The sequence below is a fragment of the Solea solea genome, chromosome 8 (assembly GCF_958295425.1).
Source record: "Solea solea chromosome 8, fSolSol10.1, whole genome shotgun sequence".
NCBI classification, from domain to species: Eukaryota; Metazoa; Chordata; class Actinopteri; order Pleuronectiformes; family Soleidae; genus Solea; species Solea solea.
The window spans coordinates 19,090,278-19,107,458 of NC_081141.1; the positions used below are offsets into that span (position 1 = coordinate 19,090,278).

Sequence of the window (17,181 nt, forward strand, 5' to 3'; positions counted from 1 at the left end):
GTGCGGGGGGCAATTTCAGTTAAGTGTGCATATTATTCACAAACCAACACATAAACAAAGTTCTTGGCCAAACACAACTGGCATGAGAAACTTAAATTATTATTATGCAGTTTTTGCTTCATGTATATGTCCTTTGCAAATATGTATATTGTACATATTGTAATCACAATTTTTTATTGATATAATGTGGAGTCCTAAATGTGTGTATGTATGAGTGAGGGGATAAAATATGGACATGTGCTTCAACTGCTTTGCAGAAAACATAAAAATGGTGAGTTGGTCATAATGCGTCCATGTGTGTGTGTGTGTGTGTGTTTTAGTCTTACCCTGGAGATGCTGAGGGGCAAGTTGAAGTCCTTCCCTCCCTGCAGCCTGAAACCCCACGGGGCGGGGGATAAGAGAGTGACACTGTAGTTGCTCATGGTTGATAATGTCAAAAATGCTTGGTGTTGATATCACTGGCGATTGACGATGCTGACGGCGAGCGAAAGCGTTGCGGATCAGATGGTCGTAAAGGATGCCAAAGACTTGGAGAGAAGATGTAATGATGGGGGAGGACTGTGCATGTGTGTTTCCCTTGAAGATGTTGTTCTACCTCCACGATCTGAAACAGATATAAAAGAAAACCATGCATTAAGTTTGTTAAATTTGCATTGTTAAATACTGCAAGACAATGGAAGGTAATTTAAAAAGATGGACGTTCGGAAACACGGAAGCAAGAAGCATTTGTAAATGGGGTCGTTTTTAAAAAATATGAAATGCTTCAGTTACAACTTTTAGTAAACAAAAAAATATTCATTATTATTTCCATGGATGGGAATAAAAAAAAAAAAAAGATTATACAACAAAGCAGTGTCCCACAATAAGCTGCAGCTGTTCAGTAGCATGACAGACTAACAGCACCCCCAGGAAACCTTCACTAACACACAGCTTTCATTAACTTAATTGCAACACATTTCCTTTTATTAAGTGCTATTATGGTGTGAATGAAAAGGTCGTACCTCTTTAATGGAAATTCCAGGAAGGAAGATATCCCTTTACAAGAAGGCAGACAGTGTTATCCCTAGTTGCCTCTGGACTATTCCCTTCCCATCAAAAACACTATGTGTGCATGTGTGTATGTATGTGAGAGAGGTGGAGAGGCATACAATGCTCTTATATACCAGCTAATGACAGAGGGGTGGGGAAACGTGGAGGAGGGGAGAGGAGAAGAGGGAGGCGAAAGAACCAACGCATAGAGGTTAGGATGGGAGGAGAGAGGGAGGGGACACAGGAGGGGGACTGCTCGTGGGTGGAGTGTGTGGGACACAGACGAGGAGGCGAAATAAAGGAGATGATATGCAGGATGAGATTAGGGGATGGGAGGAGACAAACATGAGGTGGAGGTGGGGGGGCGAAGGGGAGATTAAGGGTGAAAAAAGAGTGTGGGAGTACTTTACACAGAGTAAATGACAGGAACGGCATGGGAGAGAGGGAGTGAGGGGCAAAGGGAAGGAGAGGGGATGGTTTATCTTTCATCCAGATATTTTGGGAACATGGACTCACTGCTTCATCTACAGTGGAACCAGCCATAACCAGATCAGGACCTGAACACACATCATTGCAAAGGCTTGAATTAAAGGTCTCCCAAAGGTCCTGAAGGATGACGTTGGTGCACACAAGTTCAGGAACATCTTCTTTGATTACTGCAGTATTGTTGCCCAATCATAGACTCAAAATGAGGCACAGTGGAAATGAATGCAAGACCAGTGTTTCCTAGCTATAGTTTTAACATCTTAACATTTCTTTTTTTCACCCAATTAAATACTGCTTTCTATTCTGTTGTTCCCATTCATTGAATATATATTAAAAAATTTGAAAATATACGGGGGTAACTGCACGGGTCAGTTTGAATGGAAGCCAACTTCTCACTTGAATCATAACATCGATAAACTAAATTTCCTGGGGACTTGCTTGCTCCAAGGTTTTGAACGATTCATCTTTATTGGATGAAGAGAACTTAAGAGAACGACTCATCATTTTCTAAGAATGAATAAAACAGTTCTGTTGCTTCCAAAGTCTTTTCGGATGAATGTAAGCAATCTAGTGCCTATAAAAGCAGCAGCGTCATCATTTCCACTTTCATTATTTATGTGCAGAAAGCCGGCCGCTCTTCTCATCCCGCAGTCCTGCACTGGCTATCATCCATTCCTCTTTTCCAGTCCAGACAGATCAATACTGACTTTGTATTAAGACTGATATAGTAGGAGCTCAGGTTAACACTCATTTGTTTCTTGGCCCTGGACGTAGCCCAACACAGAGACACAGACTTAGCACCGTGCCAGGTTATAGCTCAGAACTGTTGTTGTGTATGCTGGACAACATTTTTCATCTGCAACATGAAACAATTCTAATGCCTTTAATAAGAGCATGATGGATATACAGCATGAGCACATTAAACACAAATGTAAACAGGATTAATGACGTAATGAAAGGTCCTGCAGCGTTTCTGACACAAACAGTGTGCACTTCTCCTGCAGAGCCAGGTTTAGCAATATCAAAGCGAATCCTGGGAAGAATGGAGACGGAAGAGTCATTAACCCTGTTTCCGCTGCTTGACTGATGGAGGGGGGGTTAATGGGTTTGAGCTACAATAAAATTTGCAGCAAATGTAATTACAAATGACACTGTGTTTATGAAAAGCTAAGGTGCAGATGGTTGCTAATGTTTATTGTGGCCGAACTAAACCACATCTTTACTTGGGGAGATCACATAAGTATATCTTAAATTCTTTGTTTAGCCTATTTGATCCTGCAGCCAACACCATGGGTCATATGCCGTAAAGTAGAACGCTGTAGTTCTTTTTGTGGCTCGGACCAAGAACCAGAAGTTCCATAGTGCCAATGCAGACCTGCTCAGGCTTTGACAGAACTTCACTCTGCTGTAAGTTGAGGTACCATCAAAATAATCTTAGACATTATTTAAAGGTTGAAATCCTACATTTATTATTATAGTAATTAACGGACAGCGGCTTTAATACCATAGTCAGGAAAAATAAAACTAGGTCATTCCAAAACTGCCCATGGGTATTTTATAATCTACCAGATGATGATGAAGTTTGTTTGTTTGGGTTTAGGGAACCCAAGAAGGTTCAAGTCCAAACTCCATATCATGCAACAAGAACTTAACACTTCTTCCTAGTACTGAAATAAAATGTTTCCAGAACGCATACGTCTTTTGTCCTTTAGATCAGAGGTTCTCACATTATCATGTTAATATTTCACTGAGAGTCAGTGACCTCTTTGTTCTTCAACATGGATGATTGATAAGAGCATTTTTTTTTTTTAACATTAAGCACGTGGCCAACACATTGCCCTCTGGACAAAGAAACTGTCTTTGTTTCAATCATTCCAAATGATTCCTGATAAAATTGAAAGAACAAACCACCACAAGATGAATGATGTTGCACTCAACGTACCAGTGATGTCTTTGCAAGCAAGCCAGTTGTTAGAGCTGTAAAAACAATGTTTGAATTAGTTGTCAGTGCAAGAGGCACACAAATGAAACAAAAAGTTGATTTTAAGTATAGAATAATAAATGAATAAATCAACTACAGTCAGGTCATGTTTGACCTTCTCCCATGTGACAAGAATACTGTTGTCAGTCCCATTAAGTTATTAAGTTATCATTTCTAAAAAATGGGCCCACCCGTTGACCAAAAGTCCATTTCATTGTCATCAGAGATTTGTTCAATTGTTTATATCGTGAAAAGCGGCCAATGACCAAAAACTTGAACAGCAAGAACAAAAGAGATGTGTTGGCCACGCGATAATAATGTCAAACACTAACAATAGACAGTGTGCTGTAGCACGAAACCTCAGACACCCTGCCAGTCCTTTGTTCTGTCAAATGGTCTATTCCAGTCCCCATATGTTCACCTCTGCACATGCTTAATGATCACAGCTTAGCAGCCTGCAGCCAAGCACACACACACAAAACACACTCATGCTCACCCAGAGACAAGGTCCACCCATTAATGGTATGATAATCTGCTCCTCTGAATGACATTTAATGCATTACCCATGTGAATAAAAAAGGGGGGAGACCCACCCCATTTCACCAGCTGGAGACAACATGTGTACAGTCTCTGTTGTATATAAATTGTGCTTCATATCAAAAGTGAGGACAACATAATACAGCATTAGCCGAAATCACTTTAAAAATGAAAACAACAACATTAACAACTTATTTTAGAGTGGGAAAAAAAGTAATTTGTTAAAAAGGAGGACGATTCTGCCTTGTAATAATATAACGTGAAGGAAAGTGTCCACTGATGAGAACCATTTCCACAGACATTGGCGAGGCATTATTGTTTGGTGGAAAATAGACGAGTGGAAAGTGTAGATGTTTTTCAGATGTTTGTTTGTTGATGTAGGCGTCTCCTTCAGTTATGATGAGAAAAAGAGCAGCGCGTAAAACCTAAAAATCAGCAAGCTAAATACAGTGAGCTTAAAAGTAACCCAAAACTCCAAAATAATCACACAAATCCATCTGTAAACAAAGATGACTTTGCTCGCAGGTGCATCCACCTAATGAAAGAGAGGCTGTTTATACTGGAGAGAGTATTTTTCTGCGAGCGACCTAATCGGTATAACCCCTCAAGACTGATATAAACCTACCTAATCCCACAACCCATCACTGTAAACACTCCACTGTTACGGTTTGTGTTTTTTTTCTTCCTCATCAAGTGTAAATATATGAAAAGGCTTGGCAAAGCAGATACATTGAAATAATACAGTAAAGGTAATGGTTAAATGTGTGCTAATGGGAAACAGACAAAGACAGCAGACAGAAAAGTGATACTAACAATAAACTGAGATACGGGCAAAGGTTCATTTTCCTTTGTTTTGGTCAGAGTGAAGAGAGTGAAAATCTCCCACGTAAACAAGTACATACAAATGTGATTTTTGTCTTGATTAAATGTATATAAGCTGTTATACTGAGCTCATTATCAGAAGCAAGTATCTCCCGTCTGAGCTCAGTCAGTGTTTATAACCGCACAGTTTCACAGTGGAAAATATTTCCCCAGCTTACCAGCCAACAAGACAGAGATAGACAAACACGCTGAGGGATAGACCGCTTAGCCAAAACGATTGTCCGTCCTAAGAAAGATAAACTCGGGAAAACCAGGCTTCAGTCATACAGAGACATGTTCACACAGGTGCAAACACACACACACACACAAGAACCGTACACACATTCACTTAATGCTTGGGTCAAGTCCGAGTCAATCAGGGAGCAACATTTCAAAAGCCAAGTGTAATGTTTCCTCGAGGACATACTGAGCACAAAATGTCAGACAGACCATCCAACCCTTAAGACTTTAGGGATCAGCTGCTCCTCATCATTTCTTCCACCAACCATTTGTTAGTCACTGACCCCTCCTCTTTAGCCGCACCACCACAGGGGATACATTTACATTTTTAATAAAAATGAATTAAGAGCAGGCTGTTATCCATCTATCTATCCATCTACAGAAATATTTAGTCCTTGTTGCATACTGCATTTGACAATGTGTTCTTAAGTTATGGTGTGTTAATATAAAACATTTTTAAAGTTGCAGTATACATGCACACTTTTACCATAATATAATGAAAATTAGAAATAGAGGGATGACTTGCAGCTGGAAAAATTAAAAACTTACTTTGGTAAGGAGAACAACTGTTCCACTCCAGGAACATCTTGGAAAAGGGAATATGAATTATTAAGCCTTTGGGGAAACAAAATATTTTTGTTTTTGTTTTTTAGGTTTCCAAGTCAGACATCGGCAGTGGCTAAATTGTGGTATGATCGACATCCATTGGCACAGTCAGTTTATTGTCTTTTCCTGTCTTTCTTTTCTGGATACTAACTGCCAAAAAAACATGGGTGGCTACTACATAAAACTGCATTTGTGTAAGTTTTTTAATGACATCACAGCTTTGGTATTGTTTTTTTTTAGTCAAAGTAAACAATGATAACATGACCTGTTATCATCCTGCAATCTTCTGTAATGTGTGCCGATTATGTCACACACGCACACACACATACCTGTGCGGGATCCTGTCATCTCATACTGACCTGGCAGTTTGTCATAACTTCTCATGATAGCTATACAGTACCTCGTTCAAACAGCATCTGTTATATCAGCCTGCATGTCATGACACAGACTTTGGTGGATATTGAATTATGTGGGGATTGTGATCTTCCTACCCATTTTAGGCAAAACACACGGACAGACAGACGGAGAGTGGGAGGTGCAATCTGTAGACTTTCGTGCCTTCAAAATACTTTGCTTCCTTCCTCTGCAGACGACAGCATCTGTTCTGCACTGACTGTGGAGAAGTAAACACAAGGAGGTGGAGTGAGGTGAACAGGATTGTAGAAAGAAAAAAAGTAAGCAGTAACTTGGAAGTATGTAAGTAAGTAAGTATGATGGAAGTCAAAAAAACTGATACAGTTCTTCATGTGGTTGTGACCCATCTGTAGTTGTTGTACGTACAATGCAAATGAATGCCAGTACTGTTACTGTTATAGTATTGCACTGTCAAACTGTACCTGTACTGTCTCTCTGGTGTCATTGTTCTTGTCTCTCTCTCTCTCTGCCTCTCTTTCCCAGTGACTCCTCCATCTTCCCCTTCCCCCTTGTCTGTCCTGTCCGATTATCCCACATCACAGTCTGGAAATAAATAAATAAATAAATAAATAAATAAATAAATAAATAAATAAATAAATAAATAAATAAGAATAAAAACAATAATAATTACAGGCTGGGTATCACAGACTCTTCCTGTGCACAGCAAATCTGTTAGTGTAGCATGGCCTATAGGTAGTGGACAGGACAAAAAAGTGGAAGCCAAGTTAGTCATGATTGAACAGAACCGCTGCTTAAGCATGATAAAATGGTGTGTGTGTGTGTGTAAATGCATGGTTTGCCTATCTCATATAGCCTATATCAGTGACCAGCAGGGTCTCATGGGGAATTCAAAGCATCTGCCCCATTTAAGGCAGACTAAAGAATGACCAAACATCAATATATCTCCACCACACACACACTTGCTTTCCCTGCCTGTGTGTCTATGTAGCCTATTTTGCCATATGTAAAAATAAACGCAATCTTCAGGGACACAAACATGTTTTTTTTCCATGTACAGTAGTAGAAAGCAACTACACTACACAGACAGGAGGACTCAAGTGAGCATTAGCCTATTCATTTTAGAAAAGAAAAGAAATGTGACCCCAAAATGTAGCTTGATTAATTAAATTAAATATACGTAGCTAACAATATAAGCTAGGACAGAAAAGGCATTTTCTCTGCATGTTAAACAGGTGTTTATAACTCACCATGTGACTTCTCCTTATCCATGGTTGATTTTATTTCCCGTGTCTTCAACATATTGAGCTTCTTTGTGGAATTGGTCCCCTCAGTAATGCAGGAACGTCATTACACACCGTTTTGTGCTTTTTTGGACGACATACTAAACTATGACATTTCGGACGACATACTAAACTATGACTTTTTGGACGACATACTAAACTATAACTTTTTGGTGATTTTTTTGGACGACATACTACTACAAACTGTGACATCTTGGTCTCTCCTCTTGTACCGGAACCACAGCTAGCGCGTGCTCGTGAGTGGGTGGGGCCTTTACAAGAGTCTCCTCCTCTCAGGTAGGACAGTTGTTCTTTTGACTGTTTATTATGTATCTCCACTTTCAGTCCAAGTGTAACTGCACGAGCTAATTCACTGCACTGTGTAAATCTATTTTGCAAATATGATTCTCTACATCCATCTAGTGGCCATTTTCCATCATTACACGTGAAATAACCATTTCCAATTTACCAATTTAAATGCTCACTCAGTTGTTTTAAGTATGATTATTCCAACCTCTGTGTCTACTCAACAATGTCTGTTATGGAAAGTATACATTTTAGAACATTTTAGAAAAATACAATATATAATGTACTTTACTTCAGTAGCTCTCTTCTGCTGGCACACACACATACACACAAGGAATTCAAATAACTTTATTGTGCCTGCAGGTACTGTGACATTATTGCTGTGGTACACAGGAAATGAAAGTGGAACATGAAACAACAGCAAAGAGGATTCAGAGGTTACATTGTGTTGCACACACTTCAGCATAACCAGCATTTGAAACAAGCAAATTACTGTGGATTAATGAAAATCCTATGATCACTTCATAGGGCAAAATAGATGTGGAAATGATGCGGACACAAGGACAGGAGGATTTATCTCAGTCACTGCTCTTGTCTTCAGCTGATGTAGGCAAAATAACTTGCGATTCATTAAGTCTACCTGGAAAAGTTGTTTTTTATTCCATTGGTCACTCTACAGCTTCTACGACACTGTCATCTATTTAAGTGAACAATACTGTAATGATAATGTAGTATAAGCAAAAAAACAACACAGCTCATTGGAATATATTATAAAAATACTTGTTCAAGTGAGTAATTTCTCCCCTCTCTGCTAGTCTATGTATCAGTTACAGCCAATATTAGCTGCACCAACCATTATTCAGTAATGACAGTTCTTTGTACATTCAACTTAATAAATAATACAAAATTTATAAAGCTCAGCAACAAAACAAAAATGAAAAACAAAACCAGTGTGCGAGAAACAGTCTTGCAACTACAATTTACTTTAAAATAAATAATTGCTGATGTTGAGCATGTAAACAATTATATATCGTCATTATAAAGCAAAGTTTCCAAAAACGACCTGTTCAGTGCAGACCTTAGACCAGGGGTTAAAGGTAAAGTCATTTCTGCTTTTCACACCATCAGGATAATCAAATGTGCTCTTCTCAAATTGATTTTTAGCTAAATGTGAGATTAAAAATGTTTCACACACCAATATGAAAAGTGCATATTGCATAATGTGTATAGCTATTAAAACCAGCATATGTGGTGCAAGTATCAAAATGCTAAAAAGCAGATGACACCTGTCTCAATTTACACTTGTTTAAATAAGCTTCCTGTTGTGTTTGCACTAACACTCCTGGATGCTGCAAAATTAGCTCTAGATTTGACAACATTTAGACAAATTAGGATGAAGAACAGCTATCATTCTGTCCATATTATCAGTAGAGTGATTATAATCTGTCGAAAATGCAGTTTACAGTCTCCAGTGAACATCTTTGGAAATATGTATGGCATAAATCATATCAAATAAAAGTGGTGCAGCTGTTAATGTGACAATGAAAGCACACACGCACATTATTGGAATCAACATTGTAGCCGTCAGGAGCAACAAAAACAGTGCAAATATTCCTTTTTTTTATAAATATACATAATTCAAAATAGCAGTGGAGCATTTATTGAAACAATATTCACACAATTGGCAAGACGTACAAAAGTCACCACAAAGAACATGTAAAATAAAAAAGTTCATAAAGACATATATCTGGCCTCACTTCGGTCTTTTTGACCCGTAATCTTTTGCAAATATTACTTTGAATCGTAAATGCTTGCCTCAATTGTCTTGTCTAAATAGCTAAAGTAAAACATGGGCTCCGGGCTTATGACAGTATGTTGCACTTGTCATTTTTGAGGGATCTAATAAAACTATGCTCCAATCCATTCTACCCCTCAGGGTCCCCGTGTCCCTGCCTCATCTGAGAAATACAGCATTCCACATCATACTGATTTATCTGCTGGATCAACCTTTCTCCTGCTCTTTTGTTATCTAAGAAACAGAGTGGTGTAATTTTATCAGCAATGACTGAAGGTACAAGATTTATTACAGTAGATTAATATACTGCTTTTTCCACAGCAACTCTGTGCCTGTACAGTGTGTGTGATTTGTGGTCCAATAATGAAAAAAGGACACAAGGGTAAATACAGAAGTCCAGCTCATCATAACAGCAGCTCCACAGCCTCAAAGACTTCTGATGAGAAGGTTGAGCTGACAAAAACATGGTTCTCCACTGACTCAACACTCTCTTCCAAGCAGCAGCTGTCACGGTTGATGAGGCTGCTTTCAGCAGTGGGACTGATGACAATAATACGCGGAACAACCTGAGGCGACAATTGATCAGTTGAGGAGACTTTTTCCTGAAAATTAAAGGAATTAAACGAGTCGCTCTTGTGGCTGTTCAGTCTATCGTCGATGCTGCGTTTCTCCTCCCCAGCATCTGACAGATCATTGGTCAGGCTCTGGCTGCGCCTCCCGGTAAGAACTAGTAGAGGGACAGTGGCGATGGTCAGAGAGCTGGATACCAGTTCATGCTCACATGTGCTCGACGATTCATTCATGGTAGATGAACACTAACAAACAAAGACACAAGAACAAAAAATTATTTGATAAGTAGATGATGCACGATTGCATGCAGACACACTTTCAAGATCGTTTTCAAATTCGGCGTACACTCAATAATTTCTCACCCGCTCTACTGGATTGGTCTTGGTGTGCCTCTCTGATTGTTTGTGATAGGACCTCCCCCTTCTAGAACGACCATATGACGATGTGTTTCTGAAGGAACCACCTGACCTCCTGCCCAAAGGCCCCATCTGTACATCTTTCAGTACCTGCAGGAGAGAACAGAAATGATTGAGCCGGATTAAACCGAGCTACATTCAAATAATCCATTGTTATGGATGGTGTTTACATGAGCTTACAGTTAATAGTGCATGTGTCAGAGATAAACAACGTTACAATATAAAGGTTAGACGTTTGTAATTATCAGTTCAATCAGCTTCGTATACGAAAAAAAAAATCAAATCATTTAAAAGAAAATCAGAAACATTCGGATAGAGAATTGATCTTATATACAATCACCATGTCTGTGGAGTTGGAGGCTGCTGTAATGAAGTGTGTCCTTGATGCTGTGGACTGTCTACTGATGACAGAGTCCCCAAATGAAGACTCGCTGATGGAGGAGGACGAGATGCATTCTTTCCGAGGAGTGGGAGACAGAAACCGGAGGAGGGGGAACTTCTCTGCGAGAGTCCTCCTAAAATACAGTATATGCAGAGTTGTAATGTAACACAAGTACAAGTACTTTGCCACTGTACTTAAGTACAAAATTCACATATCTGTACTTTACTTTATTTATATTTCTAGCAATTTGTTACTACCAAATAAAATCAGAAGAAGAAGAGTTAGTAATCTATATTTTTATAGCACTTTTCTAATCCTAATTATTCACAATCACAAAAATTAAAGTACATTTCATATCAGAAAATTACTTTTGATACTTAAGTACAGTAAGTGTCATATACTTTAAGACTTTAACTTAAGTAATATTATTATAAAAAAGTGACTTCAAGTGACTATCTTACCAAAGTCATTTTCTGGTAAGATAACTTTACTGTACTTTATACAAGATTGAGTATAAGTAAATGCAAATAAATGAAAACATCTCAATTTCTCCAAATGGTGTTTACTTAAAACGTTGTAACGTCCATTTCAGGTCCAGACGAACCATGCTTTACCTGTATTTGTTATGTATGATAGCGTAGATGATGGGATTGTAGATTGCGGAGGCTTTTGCTATCACTGCAGGGACGGCCTTGGAATATGGCGTCAAGATGTTGGCATGCCTGAATGAGACAGCACAGAGGAAAAATAACGTATTTGTCATCATGTGATTCACTTATGTCTATCTATCTATCTATCTATCTATCTATCTATCTATCTATCTATGTAAGCAGTGAAAAGATGTCATTTTAGAGTGATGTAACTACATTCCCTCCTCCTGCACTTCTCAGGACAGACATGTGTTTGAATGAATATTATGGCAGGGTATTAGAAAGTACGTCGTCTGTTCTTTGTCCCTTATTTAAGACACTTGTCCTCTACGAGACGCAACATTATGTAACACCACGTGTAACGCTTTTTTTTTTTCATGCTTACTCAAAATCACAAAATCCCATGTCACGTGGAACGTTTAGTTTTACTGCCACACTGCTGTGTTTATTCAGAATGTCGTTTCCACAGAGCCTGACCCATGTCATTTGAATATATACTATACGTATAATGGAATAATCATTTGTGATCATTTTTGGTAATGTCAAGAAAGCAACTTAAAATGGAATGAAAACGGATTTCAATTTAACACACAATGATTGTTTTCATGCACGAGTATATGCATAAAAAGCATTCAGTCAGTCTTACCCAGCCCAGGAAATCAGCGTGACGCAGGCGTATGGTGACCAGGAGAGGACATAAACCACAATGACAACAAAGGCAATCTTTGCCAACTTCCACTCACTCCTGATGGACTTCTGCTTGATGACAGTGGATCTCCTCACCTGAGTCCCGAGACGTTCTACCTCCCTATAGGCGGAGCGGGACACCGGAAAGAAGCAGTTACAGAGAAAGCTAGAACTTCAAAAAACAAAAACAAAAAAAGGGTTCTTTGATATAAAGGTGATATACCTGGTTGTCTTTCTTATGGACAGAAACATGAAAACATAGCAGTAGAAGATGATTCCCAGTGGGATAAAGAAAACAAAACAGCAAAGCATCATGGTGTAGCTCCTGTTGGCCAATGAGTATGTGACATAATCCCATGTGCAAGACGTCATCAGTCCTTCAGGGATATACGAGCCTAGAAGTGGAAATGGACATTTTAGGTGTGACATCAGGTTCAACAACAGGGCTTCAGCATGTCTAAGATAGGATACTCACTCCAGCCAACCAGAGGAGCCAGACTCCAAGCCAAAGAGTAAAGCCAGACCATGAGGATCACCAAGGTGGTTCTTCGTTTGGAGCTCCAGTTGATCGCACGCAGTGGCTTGGTGATCACCATGTAGCGGTCGATGGAGATGGCCAACAGGTTTATCATGGAGGCGATGCCAAACAAGGCACCGCAGAACGCGTACATCTTACAGCCTACAGGGAATGAGTGACGTAAATATGACTCAGCAGCAGTGTATGCATTTATGATTATGGAATACAGGCTCTGTGTTCAAGGCAACAGAACATATTAGAAGATAAAATGGTAACACTTTACATTACAGTACAGTAACAAAATGATAATTAAGTGGTAACAGTTTTGTAAAAGGAAGGTGATATTAGGGTAATACCATATTATTTCTAGAAAATGTGTACTTGGATATTACTTTTGAAATAACATGGTATTAATGTAATATTATCTCCTTATTATAAAAAAAAATATGTCCACTGTTATATCCAAAGTGGAAATTGCATCACCAATCTTACCAAACAATAACCATACTATAAAGATTTTGTTACTGGACTGTAAAGGGTAAAGTGTTTTCCAATAAAATATATAATTTACACATTAGAGCAGAAGATATTATAAAATAAAACGACATTTACCCATCTCTCCAAACACCCATTCCTTGTAGAGACAGTTGATGAAGAAAATGGGTGATTGAGTGAAGGCCATGAGGAAGTCACTGACTGCCAAGTTCATGATGAGGTAGTTGGGCAGGTTACGGAGTTTCTTATTACTGCACATGTACACACAGCAAAAAAGGATAAAGAAGGACGTTTTTATGTTCAGTACAAAACACATATTCTCCTCCTCCTGTATGATACAGGTCCTGGTCCAATTTTTTTGTTTGGTTTGTTGTTTTTCAAGTCGTTTTAAGTCATTTAAGAAAGGGATTGGTTGACAATATACAATTTTGATCCATATGGTGTAATGGCGGACCATACATCTGATTTGTAATTCCAAAAATACTACAATCACCAATTGTAACTCATCTCTTATCAAAACATTTGTGTGTTATTACATTTATCGGAATGCAATAGACACAAGGTAGTTAAATTGTGATGAATCAGTTGGTGAATTGGTGAACTCATCAACTCTGTGTGAACCTGCGTTCATGCCAGATAGAGTACGCAGCATATTGATCTTATCTGTTTGTCTCTCTTGTCACTTTTTATTGATAAAACTCTGTGTGCAGTTCTACTGAAACAAGAACCTCATCCTTAATAACAAGTTTACTTATGTATGTTTATGGCACAGCCAGTGTTCTATGTGTGGCTCAGAGTCTGTGCGTGTGCCTATCACTGGAACATGCACATTATTCCAAGAAAATCAGCCAAGTGCTTGGATGATCCTTACCCACCACGCCCCTCATTCACTCTGTTTTCCCAGATCCCATGAAATCATGCACATTTCTGATTCAGTGGACACAAATTATCACCACGGCACAATGGAGGGTCCATAATCTATCTAAAGTGATGGACAGATGGAATATAAAACCTCCTGACAATCCTCAAAACACGCGCACACGTACACACACACACACACACACACACACACAGACTTTCGCTTTTTGACCCAGTTTCCGTGAAACAATTAACGTCACTGACACAATGACAGATCAATGGAACGGCTGTCCAAATTACACAACACGTAACACACATATGTTAGTAGGCCCCCCCCCCCCCCCCCCCCGACCTCTTAAAGAAACAGAGAAATTCATTTGCTTGGAGAATGACATATAATATTGAAAAATTACTTATTATTTTGAACAGTACCTGTTGCATGTGAACCCAATTAGATTGTGTGAATTTCACTAGTGCTTTTAACTACACTTTCTATTCAAAGTAGTCACAGCTGTTGTTCCAGCGTTTTCTTTTGTACCATACATTCGCGTACCATGTTTTTAAATCTGTCAAAGAAAAATAAATATAAATACTAACTAATATCAATCATGTAGTGCACCACTTGTTGCACTTGTTGAGCACCGTGTAATGGCAAAAAAAAACTTTTGGCAAAGCAGTTCACATCATTTCTCAAGGACACTAGGGAGATTCAGTCCTGTGATCATGATGTTGCACTTTGTTGCCATGCAACTGAGATGCAAAGATTATTTTATTGGTAAATAAATAAATAAATAGGGACCCTTATTCTGCGGTAAATGAAATTTAAATTGACGCTTGTCATTGTTGCCCAAACAATTTCTATTAAAAACACTGTGTTTTTTTTGTCGCCCACTTACACCCACAACTCAGGCTTTCTGTCCACATCTCCATCTGCACAACTCCGTGTGACGAGATGATGTCAGTGATTATCACATCTTCTCAGGCCTCTGACAGAGACGCGATGAGGGCTTATTCAGGCAGATGAGACGTGAGCGTTTTTGAAAGCTCTGAGCAAATCCATTGACAAGGAAAAGACACACATGACCTCTATACTCACCTATAGAAAGCGAACATAACCAAAGCATTGCCAATGATGCCCATCATCCCGATGACAAAGACAAAAAAAGCGACAATGTAGTGAGCATGGTCGGGCACGTCCACCTTGCTGAAGAAGCTGCTCTGGGTGTGTGCTTTCTCTGGCTCCATGCTCTCAGTGGACCACATGGCTCAAACACCTCAGCAGGACTACCAACCTGGCAGGATGCAGTAGGTCTACCAGGGTGTAATCCACTTGCTTTTGCTCATGTTGTGCCTCCATAGTTGTGTCATTTGACAAAATGTCTCTTCTTGATCCAGACTGATCACCAGATTCTGACACAGAGCAGCTGAATTCCACATGAGGCAGCTTAAACAAAAATAAAAAAAAGGCTTTTTGTCCAGCGGTGTTAGATGCCACTGTAGATGATGTCCATATTCCTTACAGGCAGCTGTTTATCTGGTCTGCATTTCCAACGCTTGTCTTCCACCTGTGCAGGTCCAACCTGTTACTGAGTTGAAAATATTCTTCAGTGAATTAAATCCCACACTTGCTTCACATTGTCATTGTCCGTCCACTCAGCGTGAGCCCTGCAGCCTCTTCACCCGTCGCACCAGCTGTGCACCAAGCTCTGAATCAGTGGCTTGTCTCTGATTGTCTTGCCAACTCTGCACTGTTACTCTCTCTCTCTCTCTCTCTCTCTCTCTCACTCTCTTTCTCACTCACTGTCCCATGTTGCTCTGTTTTGCCTTGTCATACTCCGTCTCTCTTCCTCACTCTCTCCATCTCCCCTCAAACTCACTGTCCCTGTTGCTCCCTGCCACCCGCTACCCACCCCCCATATACTGTGGTCCAGCCCTAAGCTCTAACCCTTTAACCACCAGATCCTTACATAACAGACATGATGTTCACTAACAGTATTAACAGCAGCCACGTCTGCTCAGAAATGCATCACGTTTTTGTGTTTGAAAAGAAAAAAGTGACCTCCTTTCATTTGTGTTGTGTATTCCAGCACGACTGTCATCTCGGAAAACTGACTGTAGTCCGTGAGGCATTTTTGCATGCACACAAGCACTCATGCATGTGTGACTATTGGTGCATGCACTGCTGCAACATCATTGTCAGCACATACACGCACACCACCGCTTTAGATCATTAATGGAACCACAAACACCCAGACAATGTCCCACTCATAACGTACCATAACATACACACAAATGCAAATTAAACCCAGTTCTATAGAAACCAAGTCTTAACCCTCAAAAAAAAAGTCCTTTAAAGTTGTGAGGACCAGCCAAAATTGTTCACACAAAGATAAGTCAAAGTTTTTCCTTACAGCTTACTACTCACACTACACACGCACACACACAGGTTTGTGCAGCTATCCTTCTTAGGGATCTGCACTTGAGTTTCATTTGGACAGCCTAAACAAAGCCTTATCCCTAACCTTAACCTAACCTTATTAGGAACACGGTTTTGCTCTCCATGAGGACAACTGGTCCTGACAAGGTCAGATTAATGAAGGAAAAGGTTGTAGAGAGGTAACAAATACAGGAACACGCACACACATGGTTTCATTGCATCCCTTCATCTGAGGTTATTCACCTGAATAGAGGGCATATTTGAGAAAGCCTTTGTTCTCTTCTCTTTGGTAAGAGGTAAGTAATCGATATTTCTTTGTTCATTGTTGCACCTATAGATGATCAGAGAGAATGTGCATATTGTCTGTCATGTCATACATTAAGTCTCATTAATATACATTTCAAAAACGGATCCTGACATCTAATTTAGGGTCGGTTATGACCCAAGATGTCCCGTCCTGTTCTGAATGATGGTCTTATGACTGCCTGTGAGACATGCAGACGGTTGGAAGCAGGCCACATGTGCTGGTCATTGCTTTTTATGGTGCTGGACAAGCTGGTAAAAAGGAGATGAAGGGAATAGAAGAGGAGATGAAGAGTGAACAGCTTAGACAGAGATGCCAACAAGCCCCTAGAGGAAGGGATAGCCTTAATCTGCACACTGTGCATGCATG

General features: G+C 39.6%; 2 protein-coding genes and 1 long non-coding RNA gene across 5 annotated transcripts in view; all 3 read right to left on the reverse strand.

The window, feature by feature from the left end:
- Positions 1-1,149, reverse strand: part of pdlim5a (PDZ and LIM domain 5a) — a 49,846-nt gene extending 48,697 nt beyond the window's left edge. For all 3 annotated transcript variants that reach the window (XM_058636280.1, XM_058636279.1, XM_058636278.1), the window contains exons 1-2: positions 1,002-1,149; positions 327-604 (exon numbers count right to left, since the gene is read on the reverse strand). In XM_058636280.1, the coding sequence (XP_058492263.1) occupies positions 327-422 (96 nt within the window). In that variant the 5' untranslated portion in view covers positions 423-604; positions 1,002-1,149. The remainder of the gene's footprint in view (positions 1-326; positions 605-1,001) is intronic.
- Positions 1,150-6,237: 5,088 nt separating this feature from the next.
- Positions 6,238-7,614, reverse strand: LOC131463408 (uncharacterized). The gene is made up of 3 exons (XR_009241040.1): positions 7,363-7,614; positions 6,577-6,697; positions 6,238-6,353 (listed from the first exon to the last, which is right to left on the reverse strand). It is a non-coding gene; the product is annotated as an uncharacterized LOC131463408 (long non-coding RNA).
- A 421-nt stretch (positions 7,615-8,035) lies between these two features.
- On the reverse strand, positions 8,036-15,904 carry opn4xb (opsin 4xb). Its single transcript, XM_058637244.1, has 9 exons — positions 15,168-15,904; positions 13,331-13,464; positions 12,677-12,880; positions 12,425-12,596; positions 12,161-12,322; positions 11,479-11,586; positions 10,823-10,997; positions 10,429-10,572; positions 8,036-10,311 (listed from the first exon to the last, which is right to left on the reverse strand). The coding sequence occupies exons 1-9, from the start codon at positions 15,332-15,334 to the stop codon at positions 9,901-9,903; spliced, it is 1,677 nt and encodes a 558-aa protein (XP_058493227.1). The 5' UTR covers positions 15,335-15,904; the 3' UTR covers positions 8,036-9,900.
- Positions 15,905-17,181: the final 1,277 nt, after the last annotated feature.